Source organism: Filicampus tigris, chromosome 8 (genome assembly GCF_054856515.1).
Source record: "Filicampus tigris isolate MCC_2025a chromosome 8, RoL_Ftig_1.0, whole genome shotgun sequence".
Classification (NCBI taxonomy): domain Eukaryota; kingdom Metazoa; phylum Chordata; class Actinopteri; order Syngnathiformes; family Syngnathidae; genus Filicampus; species Filicampus tigris.
Genome location: NC_141224.1, coordinates 7,172,628 through 7,192,754, shown reverse-complemented (window position 1 = coordinate 7,192,754; position 20,127 = coordinate 7,172,628). Strand labels below are relative to the sequence as shown.

Genomic DNA, 20,127 nt, shown 5'->3' with positions numbered 1-20,127 from the left:
TATTTCAAAAAAAGCCGCACGAATCTCGTGAAGGGCAGCCGAGGCGCATGCGGAAAACTTGGGCTATTAACGGCGCGGGTAATTACAAGGCGGGTTTGGACTGTGATTCATATGCCGTGATTATGATAGCCCGCTGGCGTGATATGCATTTACAGGGGTACTATGTCTGTTTTACAAGACAGCTGAATTTACTTAGTGCGTCTCTTGTTCTGTCTCACTGCCCCAGCTGGTCTTTAACCTTGGCCTCTGGTGCTTCTGCCCGTTGCAATAAAGTCACCCATCCTCCTCCTCTTCTTCCGTCTGTCTCTCTGTCCCCCTGGCACCACTGTTGTCCACTCTTGCACTCATTCATAGTAAACACTATTGATTTTCAGCAAGGGAAAAATAGTCAGGGAGGGAGGGGAGGGGCGGGGGCATGAATTTTAATGCGACTATCTGTCCTCTTCTTCGTCTCTTCCTATCCCACTGCCATCCCTTCTTTCCTGAGGGGAGGATAAAGAGATGGGAATCTGATGTGTGTGTGCGCGTAAGGTGCAGGGATGGATAGAAGGATGGATGGCAGGGGGGGGAAGGTTTGTATTTCTCATTTCCCAGCTGTGCTTCTCTCACACAACCCCCCTACCTCTACTACTTCCCCGTGTCCCCCCTTCTGCCGCCAGTCATCTTCACACCACTTCGCACTCCCAGGTTCGCCGCTAAAACCAGTGTTTCGCCATTATTGAGCAGAGACATTTTTAAAAAACTTGTAAAGTGAAGAGATTTGTTTAGTACCGGTAAAAACATTGTTTTACGCAACCGTTGAAATATAGCATTCAATTGTTATTCACCATTTCAGTTTTCCTGATTTTTTGGGGTAACCGGTGACATACTTTGGCCCAGGCGCGAGTCGCCTCTTCCTCCACCAATAACTTGAGCGCCTTCATTGGCATCAGAGGTAATCCTTCGCTATTGCGAAAATCAAACTCCAAAAATAAACTCGTGTGACGCTTTAGATTGCATCGTTGTCGGCCATGAGCAGGGTTGGGTATTGACTCAGATTTCCAAAATCAATTCAATTCACAAGGGCCCGATTCGATTTACAATTCACTTAGTTTGATTTTCGATTCAGTTCAGGATTTCACGCAGTACCAATTTTACTTTCATATGGAAGGCATTCTCAGAAGTAGCGATGCTGGGGGGTTAGCGTGGAAAAGACCCGCAACGGTATATTTTGGTAGCTCATAGTTATGTGTAGTAGGCATATGAAAGATTCTACACAATGTTGCATCCATTTTTCCAGCTCATACTAGAGGTAGGGCAGCGCATTCAGTAGAAACACCCATAGCATCTGAGAACAAAGACAACGGCTTGATTGTTAACCGATTTGAGGCTTCGTTTTCATTTCCCGTTATCAACATCGTTGGCAACACTCTTTTCTGTAGTGTGTCAAATTTAGACTACGGCCCAACCAATATGGATTTTTTCAAGCCGTTGCTAATTCTGATATACGGCAGAGTAAAGTTTTCAATTAATTGGCCGATTAATTGGGAAAAAGAAATGAAAAATAGTAAAATGTTCTATGCAGCCTCACTAGTCTAAACTTGATATTCTGATTAATAAGCAACAAAGTTGACCTCAGCGGGCGGCCATTTTGTCAGAAAACAGGCGAGCCGTGATTGGTTGTTACCTGAGCCCTGAACAACTGTGATGTCATTTTCAGTCGACAGCAATGACACGATGGCTACCTTCAGCGTGGCGCGTCACAAAAAGTGAAATACATAGTTAAATTGCCAACTAGTGGAAGAGTAATTATTGTGCAGGTCACTAAATGTCATTGGCATTGCTAAATGATCAATTATTTGTACTAAATATATCATTTTTGTAATAATTATGTGATTTCTCACTGCAAAACAACACTGCTTCGGCATCACTGTCTTAAACAATCACGCACACGCACACACACAAGCAATCTGAGCTCCCCTCGGCCAGAGCGAGCATACATATAAATGTGTCGAGTTACGCCAAAGCCGCAACACTCAAGCAGCAGCAGGGGGTCAAGTGTTCAAATTCCCATCCGGGTCACTCCCGCTCCAACTTCCTATTCTTCCAGCTTTATCACACACGCCTCTTGCTGGCTGGCTCGCTGTTCGACTTGTGCGTATTGATTTTGCTATAAGCGCTGTCCCGGTTGCGACAGGTTAGTGCAGACGGACAATGGCGGACTTCATCAAGCGGCGTTAAACACGGGAGCCGCGTCCTCAATAATCACTCCATCACACAAAAGGACAGCGACAGAGAGAGACAGAGAGAGACAGAGAGAGAGAGAGAGAGAGAGAGAGAGAGAGAGAGAGAGAGAGAGAGAGAGAGAGAGAGAGAGAGAGAGAGAGAGAGAGAGAGAGAGAGAGAGAGAGAGAGAGAGAGAGAGAGAGAGAGAGAGAGAGAGAGAGAGAGAGAGAGAGAGAGAGAGAGAGAAAGACGCACAATAAGCAGGGGTTATGTCACGAAAGAAGTGGAAAACCATTGCAGGGTAAACAAAAATAAGCTTTTACAAAATAAAATACAATGAAACCTCCTTCAGCGTGGGGGCTACATTCCATCCCCAAGCAAATTTGGCAAAAATACTCAATAGAGAAATCATATAAAAAAATAAAAATAAAGATTTTACTCATCCCACGCTTTAACCATTTCAACTCATTAAAATTTTTTGTTTTAGACATTCTAAATGTAATTTGTACACACGCACACACACACAAAAACAGACTGCAAGCACAAAATGTATAGAATATACGACACACTGTACCATCCATGTTTACAAATGTGCGTCAAAGGGGTGTGGCCTGGTGGGGGGGCATGTGATGTCTGCGCGTGAGTGTTATGGCATGAGCTGTGGCCGACAGCAGCTCCCACACGCTCATGGTGCTTGTGTTTTACTGTTCTTGAAAGAAGACTTAAATCACTACTTTTCTGAGGAGAAACTTCGTGCTCCATGCAACACACGCTAATTAGTTGATTTCTTTTTTAAAGCTGTAGTTAAAGGGGGAGTTTTCGTCGACAAACTATATTATAGTAGTGAGAGCATTGTGGACTTTACCCAATTTAGTAGTGTGTGTGCGTGTGCGTTCTCCTCTCCTCTTAATCTCCCGCTCCTGATTCAGAGTGTACACTGAGCCGCCTAATAGGATGTGACTGGGGCTGCGGCTAGCTCGCCGCTAATGAGCGCGCCGCCACAGCCAGGCAATCAAAGCGCTTCATCAGCACTCCTAATTACTGTAAACCTCGTTAGCGCGCCGGCGAGCTATGCCGTCTGCACTCAGTAACAAAGTGTGTCCAAACAGAAATGTAACAGCAGTTTATTGCAGAGAAGCTATTTTTGGTATGTAGATATTTGGGGAAATAATTTACCAACGATAACAGGAACAAAAAACACCAAGTGCTTATTAAAACAAAGTATCACTTGGTGTCCATTGTTTGTAAAAAAAAAAAAAAAATTAAAAGAAGGGAGCGGTGGAGTAGCATAGCAGAAATCATGAAAAATGCAATTTAGGGTAATTTCTGGAAATTAACACGCTTTTTTATTCTTTGCTAAAATGTATCCAAACTTGACGGCCGTATTATACATGGGTTTATGGGACATGAACATTTGTCAAAATGTATAGACATTTACCAGCACCTGGGGAGGGAAACGTGTGTTATCGACCCCCACATACATGCGATTCGGCTCCTGCGTATTCACGTATTCGTTGATTTTTTTATTCCATTTTTTTTTGTGGGGGAGGGGGGGGGGAGGTGGGCATTTTTTCCCCCAAATCCCTTCCCCACACCCCTGTTTTTCCGTGGCATGTACATTTAATGTTTATCAGCATCTTTGAGGATTTTTTGTGTTTGTAAAACTGTTAGGTTGGGGCATTCATTGAGTTCCCGTTCCTACCGTGCCAAGATAAGCAAAGCCTGTACTAAGCTAGACTAATGCAGTAATAAAGTCATAGTTACGTAGTTACAGCAACTTTTTGTGTGGAAAATACTAATAGACTATAAATAAACAATCCAATGAAAACCAGTACGTACAGTGGTAACCTCAAAACCTGGTATGCCAGTACTGCCGTTAACATAGGACCACACATACAAAGCTGTGTTAATTTGTTAAATATGTAAATATGTAAATGCAGTGACAACTATGACTACTTCATGGGAGAAAAAATAATAATCAACGAAGCTACTCGATATTTGTGTTTACATTTCATGCTACGATACTGAGAGTAGATCCAGTTTAAATTGAATTGACAAAATTCACAAAGGAGGAGAATAACAGCTAAAGTATTTGAAATTAGTGAAACGGAGAGGAGTGTTGCAGCAGGAGAGGAAAACGAGCAGGTGTCGCAGAATGATAGACAGGGGAGGCGAACAAAGGCAGTGAGGACATTTTAGAAACGGGCTATGTTTGGCTGTTTTGTTAGGATGTGATTTTCATGATTGTTGCTGCTACACTACTGTCCGCTCCTTTCCTTCTGCTTTGACAAAGAATGGAGCTCCAAGTCGTTAGTTTGTTTTAATGAAGGGTTAATAAACACCCATCGCATGGACAAGCTGCACATTTTTCAATTTTAGGGCTGCTCACTAACAATTATTTTAATAATTGATTTATCTGTCAATAGTTTTTTAGATTCATTGATTAAGGAGATCAGATTTAAAAAAAAAAAAAAAAAAAAATCCAAATTACCATCCCTTAATTTTACAAAAAACAAAACAGGACACTATTTCAAAGTTACAGTGCAGAAAACGCACAAACATACTGGCATGCTACAGTTACTGCTTTGGTCGGTTAATGTGCAGTCAGTATTAAGGAAAGGGTGAGGGGACGCTACACTGAACACAGGCCGCTCTCTAGTTGGCTGCAGGTGATCCGAGATAAAAGGCACTGATAGACATATGACGATCACGTACTTTTCCGCGGGAATCGGATGATCACAATTGGTGGCCGATTGATTGGCACACCACTCAAAATTTCACATTTTAAAATTTGATTGTGCCTAGTCAACCTCAAAAACTACTCTGCGTTCGGAGTCACAACACTGTCAAAAACGTAATGTACTAGGATTTCGTGTGAAAGAACTATCGTGAGGCATCTCCTCCCCTATCGATTGTTGCTTCACTGTATCGTGATAACGGTGTTATTGTTCTCAAACATCCCAATAACATAAGGCGAGTTACGACTCACATCCCTCAAATGACATGTCAAAAGGTGCAACTCTATTGCGCCACATTATATTTTGCTCCCATGCTTGTGCTCGTAGTGAGAAAGCTCCAAGTCCAAGTTCAATGCCATTTACATGAGAAAGGCAATCAATACACTTTGTGCTATTAGCAGTGAACGCGGCTGGTCGGTGACGTGCTGCTAATGTTGCTGCTCTGTGAAGCAGCAGGTGTGTGGACAGCAGGTTTCCATGTAGCTCCGTCTGTTTGGACTCCCAGCCCTCCATCTTTATGTTTGATCAAAGCACTTCCTTTCACCCCCCCACCACCCCCCCCCCCTCCCCAACACCACCTTCTGCTGTTCCCCCTTTTTCCTCCCCCCTTTATAATTTGACTGATGATTACACTTGTCACTCAAGGCAGCATGTGGCCAATTAGGCAGAGGGGTGACAGCGACGGGAGGGCGGTGGACGCTAGAGGAAATTTGGGTTTGCAACTTTGTGTCGCCACGCCTGCACTCAGGTAGGCTTTTTAGCTCTTAGGGAGAGACAAACAAATATTAGTTTCTCTTCCATTGTCTTTTAAGAGACTGGCGCAAGAAGCTGCCGTGGCCTTGTCTCACACTCTCCTGGCCACTTCGTTGTCTCTCGCCCATGTTCCGGGGTAATCACCGGCTCATTTAAAGTCACTTTTGTACACTACCTCTGACTGGTGCCACCACAAACTAGGCTTTTATGGGCCTTAATGCGTCTTACAGACACTTTGGCAAGCAGACGGCTACTGTGGAGGACGCAAGGCTACAGAGGAGGGAGGGAGAGGACAGGGCATGAGAGGCCAACAGCCATGGCGACTTAACCAGGCTGGAAAAAGGGGGAACGAAATAGGATGAAAGAGGGAGGAAGAGGAGGAGGAAGGGGAGGGGCCACGGTTGAAATGGACAGAACATGAACGCGTCAAAAGAGGGGAGAGAGAGGTCACTTAGTCATTCCTTGGATGCCCCCCCCCAACTGTGCCTCCTTCTCTTGTCCCTCTTTACAAGCACACAAAGGGACAGAGGGGTGCAGCCCTTGTACGTGAAGCGTGAGGGTTGTACACTCCCGCCCCCCCGCCTATTTTTTTATACATACATCTAACCCTATAGAGTGTCAATATGGTTTTGTTGGGTGGAGGCGGGTGAAAGAAAGAGAAAAAAAACAATATTACTACGCAACAATGCAGTAAAGTTCAATTTCTACGGTAGCTACGGCGTTAACTCAAATTTGCACGCTTGTCGGAACGCAGTGTAGACCACCAACGGACACTTACGCAGTAGTAAAGGCATAAAGTACGATACATATTTGTATGGAAAACACTTGAAGCACTCAAAATGAACACCCAGGACAGAATTTTTTTTTTGCCGACATATTTTCACATTATGGACACCGTGGAATTCCATTAAACGGTACCGTGTTGTAATTTTATTCTGCCAGTTCATTGGTCACAATATGTTTTTGAAACTGATGGATTTTACGATTTTGCTGGGTATAAAGGCATCCTGTTTAAATGCGGGTGTTGGCATTTCATGAAATTCAAGTACTCGTGGCGGCTACTTTTCACTGCTCAAAAAAAAAAACGACGGCAAATCAAGCATTCTAGATTTTAGGAATGAAACTCTCAGTATAAAAACTACGAAGTGTGCTGTCATCTCCAAGTACACCACAGACTACAAGGACAATGAGAACACAAATTTGATTATCATATGCGGACTCTGGTGAGATCTTCAAAATGTTTCGTGTGTACCCTGCTTAAGTTGTGTTTTTTCTAAGCGAGGGCAGCAACAGCCAACAAAAGGACGCCTGGACGTGAGAGGGACTGAACAAGAGAATTAGTGGGCGAGAAGGTGGTCGAGTACAGCAGATTAATTTCAGAACAGAGGCCTCCTGCCGAAAGGAAGGATGGAGAGCAGGAAGGATAGAGGGGATAAAGAAACAGGAGAATGACGAGTGGGGGGAGATTAAACATGTATTCAACCCTCTCAAAAGGCCTGAGCTGCTTTTGGCGGTTATTTGTGTGTGTGTGTGTGTGTGTGTGTGTGTGTGCGCGCACATTGTGCGTCTCAAGAGAGGACATGTTAGCTACCTTCGCTACGATCACCAAGCATGACTCTCATTCACCCTCACCGTGAAGGACAGCAGTGGAAACCCAGAGGTTAATAGGACGCCTTCATTACCATAAATCTTATCAGCTAAATGAAATAGGGTGGGGGGGCTGGATGGGGGGGGGGGGTGCCGTAGAAGGACCCTTGATTTAGCCGTCCGCTCTGCCGGGCTAAGGGGAGACACCCAATCAAACCTCTGGGTTTTATTGGTCTTTTTTATTAGCTAAATGTACTTGCACATGAGCGGGGTGCCAGAGGTGACAGCCTGCTGCAATCAACAACCCCCCCCCCCCAAAAAAAAAAAAAAAAAAAAAAAAAAAAAAGACATGAGGCTTGTAAAACTGATTGTTGGCACGTTTATGAGCGTGCTGTCGGCAATCCGACCGTCCGGGACCTTCAGCTTTTGTTATGAAGAAACGAATGAAGTCCCTCCGACAGGGAGAATGTGGATTCTCTGAAGTGGCTTCGAGTATATCTGACAAGTTCAAGCTAAAACTTGAACCTGAACACTCACCAAAAACGGTAGACGTATGTATCCCAATGAACATTGTTCCCAAATGTGGAAAGTGAAACTTCAATCGAAATGCGACAAGGAAGGTCAGCAAAAAAAAAAAAAATAAAAAATAAAAAAACACACCAAGTCCTTGGCCTTTGTCCATCATAGTAGCATCAAAATTCGTTGCAGCGTAATCATGCTAGCCAACAAAAAGCGTTCCAGCGGTGGCAGCAATAAGCACCAAAATCAACTAAGCGAGTGGTCAATAACCAGCAGGAACTCACAACCTGTTTTTCCAGCCTGTGATTGGTAGCATGTTGCGAAGCCCATTCAAGGTCCTGATCAGGCCGGGTCACCGCCGACCAGGACTCCACTCGCACACACCACACACAATATAACAGGATGTGCCCCTGTAGAGGTCAAGTACGCTCCAGTTCTCCGTACGTATACGTCATCTGGATGTGAGTGAAGGCGAGAGACGACGACAGAAAGAAAAGCTATAAATCAATACCCGGAATGGAGCCGGCCGCTATGAATGTGTTGATTCCCGCTGATGTGTTGATTAACTGCCTGCAACCACACACGCGCACACGCACGCACGCGTACACACACACACACGCACGGTCCATTTACGGCCCTTGTGCGTGTGCTCTTCAGGTGATAGGTCTGATTAAGTGGCCTGCTCACCCGGCCTGTGATTAGGACTAATGCTGGGCTGTATTTCACTGGATGTGGCCAACCAAAATTATCGCTTGCACGCGTACTAATGCAACCGCAGGAGAGAAAATGCTGTGAGTTTGCACAATTCAGACGTTGTGGGTCCCTCTTTGCGAGTGAAGTGTTTGCGCTAAAGGTCACAGCTTGGTAATGGTTATTAATATGCTAGTGGTTGATGCGTGCGCGCGTGTGGTCTGGAGAAACTCAATAACGCTCGCTGCTTCTAATGAGCTGTGGGACCTCATCAGCATTAATACTACATTAGCCACACATCGCGGCGCAAACATTGCCTTCCAGATATGTTCGCCTCGCTATTGGGCACCTGTGCACGACACGGGTAAATGTAGACAGCGTTAAAAGGGGTTTTAAAAGCCTGTTGAATGGTACCATAGACACAAACGGGAGTGTGAACAGCAGCAGGAATAGTCAGCAGCATTGTATCAATAAACAGTCTTAGTCGACATGGCGGCAGTTAAGAAAAAGTTGAAAACAGGCCACCCATTATGTATTAATAGGCAGGAGGTATATTGTGCATGCATATGAGGACTAAAGCAGCAAGCATAGCCGTAGAGCCCGACAGATTCATCGGCCAGCCAATTTAGCTCTGAAAAATTTGCAATGGTCACACTATTTTTGCCAATTGAATGTTTTTTTACACATTAAAACATTACAACGTAAGACACAGAATGATATTCAAAGGATTCTCAATCTCCCGACCCCCCAAAAAAGGTTGACGTCGTTGAATTGTCTATGTTGTAACGTTAAACAATTAATTAACAACAAAAAAGTGTAAAATAGTCAAATGTTCTGCAATGTTATTTGATTCATCTATTTTTTGTAATTAATCGTCTGATGAATCGGTTATCAGCATTTATTCTGCCAAATATCAGAATCTGTATTGGTCTCAAAGAGAATAAAATCAATACGGCCAGGCCCTAGTCAGCAGCATAGTATGTAGGGAAAAACTATAAAAGCATCAAGAAATAAAAAAAATCAACATATAAGCAGCTAAGAATAAAATAAACACCATCCACCAATAACATCTAAACATAATAAATCAGCCACATTATATCTGCAGATGTCAACGCGAACAGTGGCAAGAATTTACATAATCGCACACACACCAAGTCGCTCCGCCAACGACTGGGCGAAAATCCAGACCCACTTTCAGCATTGGTTGGATTTCAGAAGCCACAATACATGATTGATTTAACAAAAGTTAACGTTATCAACAACGACAACAAAAAAAGTTAAACTCTAAACTAATGAGAAAAATGCATGGTACAGTATATCTTCTTTTAAATGGAAGATGGATGCCGAGATAAGCTGAACTCTACATCAGCGGGTCCGGCCTCAAGCAGTGCGGAGAGTGCATCTATATACCATCCTAATGTACGCAAAGAGCAGAACCAAAAGCTCATTAGCCAGCGTAGCATTCCGCCATCAGTCTGCTCCCGTAGTCATATTCTGCAATCTAATTCTAGCAGGGAAAGAATCGTATTGTGACAGCGAGCGAGACGGGGAGTGAGCGGGGGGGTGGCTACGGAGAAGGAGAGAGGTAGCTTAATGCAATAAAGCATGTAGTATTGACATCTTTCTCGCGTCTATTGATTCCCCATTATGTCGCTAACAAACCCAGGTTGACATTTTGTCATTTGCAATCATGTTAACACTGCGACTCGCACACTCCTCCCCCCGCCCCACACTTCCAACGGACCGATCCGTGCCTGAGCGCACGCTCGGTCGTTTGCCACGTGGGCCATCGCTCGTACACAAATACACACAGAGTGGGCACAAGTACATGCAATGCATCACTGAGAAATGGATGTGTACATGGGAATGGAATTGATCCTCTGTCTAAAACTGGGGAAGAGAAGCTTTTTCCAAAGCCCTCTGAGGGCCGTATTAAATTTAAGAACAAAAACGGGGCGAAAATACAACAAATGTTGAATACTGTATATTATGAGCATTTGTGGGTGAAATATTTTTAGACTTCTTAAAGAAGTTTCTCCTCAGGTGAAATAAGTCACATCTTTGAGGGGCTTTCCCCAAAAACACACAACATTTTGCCCCATTTGAGCAAATTTGAATGTAAAAGTCAGACCCCAGTGCCAGTTTCATTTGGCAACATAAATTTGATAGGTAATGGTATGTTTATCATGTGTAGACCCCCCCCCCCCCCCCCCCCCCCCAAAATGTAAAACCCATGACCAAAAAGACACAGGGAGCGGTTTGAAGTTTGTTTGAATGGGATTTGTTTGGCCAAGGGTCCATCAAAGGCCAACTTTTCAATTTTGTCCGACTGATACAAAATTTTAACGGTATATCGCCACTGACGGAACGAACCAAAGCAACACCAAAAACATTGCTTTTAAGGAACTAAAAAAAAAAAAGTATATTATTTAAGCTATTAAAAACACAGTATTGTTACAGCTCAAGATATTTTCAACACTGTAGATCGGTTAACAATCTGTAAACATAACAGATCCTCATGTGGACCGACAAATCGTATTGTCTTGAGGAAAAAAAAAAAGTAAAATTGACCAATTATTGACAGCGACAATATAATGTTATTCAGATGGATGATGGATGATTAAAAATACGTTTTTATGTATTATTGTGTGCAGGCGGAGCATGGAAGTGAAGTTAGATGACTCACCATAAAACACAAAACTCTAATAAGATACAAGATTTACAGATAGACATGAAATATCAGATGCAGCTATCCTAGACAGATGGGCGACACAAGATTTATAGATAGTTTTTTTGCGCATATAAACTAGTATGGACTCTCCAAATCACTCAGTAGCGCTTTCTGAAAGGTTAGAAAAACAAAAATCAGCCCCAAATAACAGTTTCGCCAATTGACAAGAAAAAGTCCCAGGTCGACTAAACCATTAAGTCGGCCATTTTAGGTGAATGCCGAGGCTTGTGCTCCAAACAAGCTCCAATCGGAAGCAGGAATCTGAAACAAGACGGGTGACACAAAATTGCAAAGCTTTTTAGCCTAAGGCGGCTGTCTAATGTAGCCGGAGCATGGTATCAAAGTTTGATCATTTCGAGGGTGAAAAAGGGGTTTCTGGGGCCTGTTCGTACATTTACAATAGCGTGGCGGGCTGTTGCGAGCTGTGAATGACCCACAAATGTTTGCATGCATGTACAGTATGGGGGCATTGAAAAGTGGACGCTAGAAGATGGCGCTTAATGGCGTGTGACAGAAGGTGCATAGCTGAAATGAACTGACCTAAGGTCCGTGACGTCCCATCGTATCATCTCGAGTCCCGCACCGTGTGAGAAACCCGCTGTTTCTCCAGCGTGTCCCCATTAAACTTTCATACAGCGCTTAATGCTGATGGCTCCACAAAGCACTCGACTACACGTGCAGACACGGAGACACAATGCCATTAAAAATGGAACAAAAGGCTGGATCAGTTGAAGCTGCCCAGGTGGAAAAGAGTCCAACATGCGTGTTTTGATGTTATGCGACGGTCCAGCTCTTTCATGAGACCCCCGCCATGCTCGAGGCTCGTTCTGACATGAAAGAGGGCGAAAACAAGTGGGGTGTAGTCAAGCGCTCTCTGGCGCGACCCCTGAACCTGCAGAGTGCAGAGTCAAAGGAGTCAAGGAGTTACTACCAGGCAAAGAAATCAGTAAAGTGGGCGCTCCAGTCAAGAGCCCCGGCCAGGGACGGGCCAAACAACATGCCGTTTGCACCGAAAAATGGCATCGAAAGAAAAACAATGGCTGTTGTCACGTTTGCGTTGCTCAAAAACCATGGCTTTGAGTAACACATTACTTATGGATATAAGCTACAGCGCAGGGAAGTGTACGATTACAGTTCCTCAAACCCTCCTTGCAAGTAAAAAGACAATATTGTTGTAGAGCGTCTTCTCTCCTCATTGTGTACATTGTTTGCTAATGTCTCACTTGGTGCGAACCTGACACATCGCTCGAAGAAGAAAAACACGAATCTGTGCATTTGGCAAGCGTTTCTACAGGAAACACAAAAAATGTTTTGCAACTAAAAACAAGAACAATTTGGATATACATTTTCATTGCACAACAACGATAATGCCTGCGGACAATCCAGAGCCTTAAAATAATATCTAACGCACGTTTTGGGAATGTGCAAGCAAATCGCCGCCGTCCTGTGGAATACACTTGTGACCAATTTTGGAAAAAACTAAATAATTTTCACGTTCATTTCACGCAAACACCACTCATGTAAAAATAAGAAAATTGAAAAATATGGACAGAAGTGTTTTTCACAGGACAGCGACGAAATAGCAAAACGGGAAAAGCACATAGCTACATATTTCACAAGTATTTATTTTTCATCTAAAAAAAAACAACGTAACTTTACTGTTGCTTTACGGTACAAGGAAAAAAACTCAAATTCAGACATAGAGGGTATTTATTAGACAGACGATATGGTCAATTCGAAACCTAACGACAGCCTGACGAAAGATAGCAACGCTGTCCGATGAAAAACCAAATTGAGTTTGTGTGCTTTACTTCAAAACGAAGATTTTTTTTCCTTAGCATTTCGGGTAAATAAGGACGAAAAACACTGCAGATTCATGCTTTTTGTATCACTGCACCAATATTCAAAATTTTTGATAAGACCAAGTTGCTTTTTTGGACATCGCCAACTAGTGGCCTTGCATTGTTTTAACAGATCTAGTGAATGGGTTTTGACAATGTTTATATGAGGGGTCATTTTTCCATTTAATTGACTTTTTTCATATCATTTTAGATGGTAGAAAGATAAACACACAGCAGAATAATGCCGTTTTGGTTGTAGCGCAACTTTCCATTGCCGACCACACAGGGATCAACAAAAACTGTAAATATTGAACTGTTTAAACGCCTGATAATTACATACTTAGCCTAGCAGACATCGATCAGAAGGGAGGAATCTAGCTCATTTAAAATATAAATATATATATTATGCCATCTTCCTGAGTATCGGACTGAGTATAGTCCACGTTTAGGGAAGATAATGGGATGTGAATTACAAATGCATGAGAAGCTTCCAGAACAGTTCTTGGAACGACCACTGTGCAAGCTACTTGTGTGGTTGTTATTTTCTTTCAAAAATAGGAAATCATCTTGAAACCTATCCACTTCTCCTAGATGTTATTCAAGTAATTTTATCCCTCAACAGTATGTGACGGACCGTTTTTAACTTTAAACTCAGTTTTTCTACTGATTTTCAGTGACAAAGACCAGCCACTTGTTGCCTGCAACAGAATCAGCATAGCATAGTGAATCACTGTTATCCCGTCATCTACATCGTATCACTTTGCCTGCTTATTCCAATGCCGGGCCAGACGCGGGCTGCAGCGGCAACGTTATGGCTCGCTCACCCAGCGCTTTCCTCTCACCTCTCCAGCTCAAACTGGGTTTTCCATCCCATCCTCGTTTTTCACCTTGTCATCTGCTCTTACTTTCACCCGCTCCTCTCTCTCTCTCTCTCTGCCCGCATTTTTTTTTTTTTTTTTTTTTATCGCCTTCTGACATTCGCAATTTTTCAGCGCCAAAACTCCTCCTCCTTCCCTGGTTCTTGCTCCTTTCGCCTCATTCAGGCTCCATCCCCCCAGTCCTCTCCTCTTAGAGATATGACCCCCACCATCATCCCACCCCCACCTATCTCATCACTGTCACACGCTGTGCACTGCTGACTGAGTGTGTGCAGGAACGTTGGTGATGCCCGGTGCGCTCCGAATCAAATATGCTTGAAGTGATTTGGAAATGAGAGGTGAGCCGTCGCAGCGTTTGGGTAGGGTAGGGTAGGGTAGGGTAGGGGTGTGCCTGGCCCTTTAAGAGCCCAGCCTCTCTGGATAGAATTTATTCACCAACACTGACACTGTGCTACTGTAAAAGGGTATGTTACATCTGTACAAGGGGGTCAGTGGGCATGTCAAAGTCAAAATATAGTAAAAACATTCTAGACTATAAAAAGATAATAATCCAAGGAAAAAAAGTATGTTCAGCGTTCTTCGTGAGCCTTTAATAACCTTGAAATGTCATAATTACGCAAAATTTCTGTATGAAAATATAACCCCTGGGCCATAAATATAAAACAACAAATGAAAAACAGCAAGTAGTGCCACATCACGTAATATGCTTACACTGCTGCGGTAACTAGATCATGTCGCAATGTTTATAACCTCGAAGCGTCATAAAGTAACTAATGTATGAAAAACTGTTTCAGGCCATTAATATAAACTAATCCAATGGAAAAACAGTAAGTTCATTGGTAACTGAGTGTGTTTTCTTGTGCCGTGTGACCGTGTATTTTTACAGTGTTGCACAAATTATCTCATTGTGATCCGGTTGTAACCTCAAAATGTTATAATCACAGTAAATTTGTACGAACACTTTTGGGATATGAATGTAAAACAATCAAACCAACAAAAAAAAAAACAGTAAGTTCTGCGGTAGCGGAGCTTGTCTTCTCGGGCCACATCACAAAGTATTCCTACGCCGTTGAGCAAAAAACTTCATTGCACACTGTTCATAACTTCAAATTGTCATAACTACTGAAAATATTTGTATGAAATATACTTCTGGGATGAACTGTAAAAAAACAAGGAGGTAACTGAGCATCACGTGACCATGTACTTTTAAGCCATGTCACCTCAAAATGTCAATTAGAGCAAATATTTCTGAGAAAAACACTTAATATATCACAAATAAAACACATTCAACTGGAAAGCAGCAAGTATGGCAGTAACCAAGCATGGCTTCTTGTGCCGCATGATGACATTTTCTAACATCCTTTGTAACCTGGAAATGTTTTATGTCATAAACCGAGAAGCCCCTGCAATGCTCACACTGTTTTAAAGGCATTACACAGATATTGGAGCATTGGATCCGGGTCGCCATCAATTCTTTGAAAACAACAACAACATCCTCCTCCATCCATTTTCTAACATGCTCATGCAGTGTCACAGGTGAACTGGATGTAACAGGTGACTTTTAGGCGGGAGGTGGGGTGCACCCTGGACTAGTCACCAGCCAATTGCAGGGCACATATTGTATAATTTAGAGACTACTGTTGACCTAGTCAAAAATGCTCATAATATATCATTTAAAAAAAAAATCATACATTTAATATGAAGAAATGCATTAAAGCTTCCACAGTTGAAGGGGACAAAGAGGGATACACTCGGTGACCTTTCCCCCCACGCGTGCCTTCCATGGAGCTCCAGCCTACTTCCATCACCACCTGCCACCTAACTCTCATCGCTCCAGTGCTCTCATCCCCGGCGTAGGATCCGAGCAGCACCACCGGGGAGGCAGAGAACGAGAATGCCATCACCCATGAATCCAAACGTCGACTACAGCTTGCACATAACGCGTACAAAATCACCAGTGAAGAGCTATATTAAGCACAATATAAAATAAAAGAGGAAATGTGCTACTCTCCCTTGCTCCTCCGAGCTCCCTTCTATACTATCTCCCCCTCGCGCTTGCTTCCAGCGGCCCGAGGAATCGATCTCCGTGAGGATCGATAAGTTGGCATGAATATTCCCTGCCTGCCGAGAGTCTAGTCGGGGAGAGACACGGAGGCTGAGGCAGTGGAGGAGAGGGAAAGGAAGGGCACGCTTCTCCGGGAGAGGCGAATGGAAGGATGGAAAGAAGGAAGCAAGCGACCGAGCCACCGAGGCGGGGCAGAGGTGTCACAACCGCGGGGAGGGTTGGGTCGATGGGGGGGGAAGAAGTAAAGACGTCTTACCGGAGTTGGAGCGGAGAGCCAGGGGGGACTTGAGACGCCAGGCGCTGAGGTCCGGGGCAGCTCTCTGAAAGACGAACGGCACCGGCAGGGGGACAAACATGATCTTCCTCCGGCTTCGGCTTCTTTCTTTGGGTTCGGGTGCGAATGAGAGGAGGAGCCGGGGCGAGCTCGGTCCGCGCCGGAGTCTCGGCGCTTCTTCGGGAGGCGGTTCGGCGTGGACAGCTCGCCGCTTGGTGCGTACACATGAAGCCCTCCCTCGGCACTTTTATTGACTTAAGCCGGCGTGAATGTGCATAGAACCTGTTAGGACGCCACACAGACGGATAGACGAGAGAAAAAGTTGGGTCGAGGCGACGAGGACTGCTCTTTTTTGGGGGACTAAATAAGCCAGCATGGAGGCCCCTGGAGGTGAATACCGTGACGCTAATATTACAAAAAGGCGTGAAAAGAGTCGCTAGCGTGCTAAAGGGGTTAGCTTTGGTTATTAGCTTGAATAAAGACAAAAGACGACACGAAAACAGCATTCGAGAGGGTAATAGTTACGCTTGGGGATGGAAAAAGTCTTATTGTGTGGTTCTATTTGGTTTGGAGCTATTCATTTGGCGTAAATTTGCTTCGAAATACATTCGGTTTTAGCTAGCTTGTTAATTTAAAAAAAAATTAATACGTATAGAAACGCACCGTTCGTTAATTAAAAGGCGCGCACTCACTCGAGAGCGCGCACGTACCCGCACACACCGCCGCGCGCTTCTACCCGAATCTCCGCCCCTCTTCCCCTGTAATTAAAACGCAATCAATCGATAGATAAACAAACAACAAACAACGGGGAGATAGACCCGAGGCAAGAACAACTTACACTTCGTCCATCCGCCTGTGTGTATGTCTCTTTAGGGTCTTATTTGTTTTGTTTTGTTTTTTCTTTCTTTTTTTCTTTTTTTGGGAAGCCCCCCCGGTATGCAGCAGCCAGCTCACTCGACCCGCCTCCCTTGCACGATTGTAGCGATCTGCCACACCAGGCTGCCTGCAACATCGAGGCAGCTCAGGAGCCGCTACTACTCACACAACACCACCCACCACCGCCCCCCCTTTACCCTCCTCCATACCCCCCACCCCCGCCACCCAGCATCCCCATCCTCTCCCCTCCATCTCCCTCGTTTTCACTAGCGCTGCAAAAGGTATCCTGTATCGATTTTTGCCGCCCCCCACCCCCACCACTCTTAATAATACAGCCTATAATGATGCCTGCCGTGATCAGTGCATTTGAAGGTGCGGCGGGGGGTGGTGGGGGGGGGGGGGGGGGGGCGGAGGGGTAGAGCACTGATAAGGGACTCCATGGTGATGCTTAACGGCTAAAACCCCACCATGCAACGAAATTAACTTATCTCATAGCTGCCGCTGTTAATAAGCCACCACAGAGGCAGGCTTGGAGACATTGTGTCAGTCAGTGGATGCAACATTTATGTTTATTATGATGATGTGTTTGGAACATTTGTGAGTTAAGATTTGATGTTTCTGCGCACGAATGGAAAATGAAATGGACCACAAGCCTTAGGTTTGCCAACCCTTTGTGAGATCATATGCATTCACTCTAAGAGTGCATTAAACAGCTTTTTTATTTATTTATTTTTTTAAGTAAAATGCATCATGTGATAAGGTTTGGAACAGAATTGTGACCACCAATATACCAATATTTTTTTGTAAAGAAATGCATCATTATTTGTTCAAATTACATACAAATTTGAATCACCAAAAGAATGTTACATAATGAATACATTATATATATATGTGTGTGTGTGGATATGTATTTTTTAAAATGATTTAATATATACACAAAATTGGGTTTTAGTTTTAGACTTTTTTATTTTTATCGTGGGGTAGCATGCTGATTGACTAGTAGCCTCACATTGCAGAGGTCGTGGGTTCGATTCTAGGCTCTGGCCTTCCTGTGTGGAGTTTGCATGCTCTCCCCGTGCCTGCGTGGGTTTTCTCCGGGTGTTCGGTTTCCTCCCACATTCCAAAAACATGCATGCAGGTTGATTGAACACCCTCAAATTGCCCCTACGTGTGATTGTGGTGTGAATGGTTGTTGTTCGTCTATATGTGCCCTGCGATTGGCTGGCAACCAGTTCAGGGCGAACCCCCCCCTACAGCCCAAAGACAGCTGGTTTAGACCCCATCACAACCGCGACCCTCATGATAAGCAGTTCAGATGATGGATGGACGAATGAATCGTATATACATATGTGATCACTGTAACGTCTTTATTTGTACAGTAAATGTTTTTGCCCTTCACGTATAAAAGAGAAGTTTCTTACTGCAGAAGAAAACTAAATACAACTATTGTAAGTAAAACTACATAAGACGCGCTATGGCGAAGGAACGGTCAGGTGTTTGCAGATCGACTACTGTCATCCAGTGGCATTTTACAGGTATTGCCTGGACAGCCAAATTGTTTACCCACGCTGCAGTAAGTTGTTTCCCGTTCGATGGAAATCATGACACATTCACTTGCTGCCATCAGTGATTAAAAACACTTGCAGATGTCATATTTTTCATACTCACTGTTTTTAATAAAGAAAAACTAGCACTGTTTTGTATCAAAAATAATAAAAGAGAACGCTAAGAAAGAAAATGTACTTACTGTACACACTGTAGTATTCGTGTGTTGGATGTGTGCCTTAAAGGGGTGGGGCTTGGTGAGTAACACCAGGAGCTGGTTGGCCGGTTAGCATCTGGGTGTGAGTTATGACCGACAACAGCTTCATGCAAGTGTTCTCATTTTAAATTTGTGTATTTGACTGTTTGTCCCATTCAACAAATGGATGAAAGCGACTGCGGCTCCCCTTTCCCACATGGCAGGAGGCATAAAATAATGAATAAGGGTCGGATTATTTTAATTTTATTTTTTCACACTAACACGTTATAACATAAAACAAGATAATGACGTTCAAACTCCCCAAAAATCGTCGAACTTTTCTATCTGTTAGAAAGTTAAATACGAAAGGAAAAAGTCAAATGTTCTGCCTGTAATTCATTATTGTAAGCATTAACGGAACAAATAATAAGGTATTTTATTCATTGTATATTTTTTCATAAATCGGCCGATTCATCGGTTATGGGAATATTGTCCTGTCAAACCTCAGCATCCGCCTCAAAAAAATCCTTATCAGTGTGACCCTTGGAAAAAAAAAAAAAAAAAAAAAAAACGTCGGGGGGGGCTCTTCCCTGATGGAGGTCACCACCCAAATCGTCTTCCCTTGCATCGGCAGCCTCCTCGTTCACTCGCCTGCCACCTTACACGCCGTCAATTACTGGCCGGCATCAGTCAACGCCAGGCGCTTACACGCCAGATTATTGTCCATATAGATTTTTAAATAGAAAAATCTATACTTTAAACATGGCAGTCAATACGGAGGGGGGGGGGGGAGGGAGAATCAATAGGAATGAGCCAGCGTGTGCTGCCGCCTGCCTGCCTGTGAGTGCCCGTCCAGCCCGATCCCGTCCTTCCTGCAGGCCTTCGGTTTCTACCTTAAACGCCGCGGGGCGATTATCGGACGCTTTTCACTGAATTATCACTGAGGAGGACGGACGGTATAAAAAGGAGAGCGAGGGCTCGCCGGATTTGCTCATCAGGGCCGCTGCGGATGTGCTGCGAGCTAAAGCGGCCTTAATGAAGAAAAATGTCCCGCAGTGGACTAGCGGGCTTGATGGCGGCTCTCCCCGAGCGTCATGTATGACAGATGACATCCAATGAGAAAGAAGAGGAAGGGGTGGCGGGTGGGGGGTGGAAGAGGAAAGCAGAAGTGACTCGTTGTCCTTCAAAGACCCCCTTTTTCCCTCCACTGGGGGAGTGCGCGCTCCCCC

General features: G+C 44.1%; 1 protein-coding gene across 6 annotated transcripts in view; it reads right to left on the bottom strand.

Annotated features, from left to right (window-relative positions):
- Positions 1 to 20,127, bottom strand: part of pou2f2b (POU class 2 homeobox 2b) — a 91,768-nt gene that overhangs the window by 47,047 nt on the left and 24,594 nt on the right. For 4 of the 6 annotated variants that reach the window (XR_015087896.1, XR_015087897.1, XM_086038597.1 and 1 more), the window contains exon 1: positions 16,264 to 17,303. The exons of 1 other annotated variant lie outside the window; for it this stretch is intronic. Coding sequence is in view for 3 of the 5 variants with exons in the window: in XM_086038597.1 (XP_085894723.1) it covers positions 16,264 to 16,363 (100 nt within the window). In the remaining 2 variants the exon portion in view is untranslated. Of the gene's footprint in view, positions 1 to 16,263; positions 17,304 to 20,127 lie in introns of those variants that run through there. One more of the 6 variants, XM_086038594.1, reaches the window with a different exon arrangement.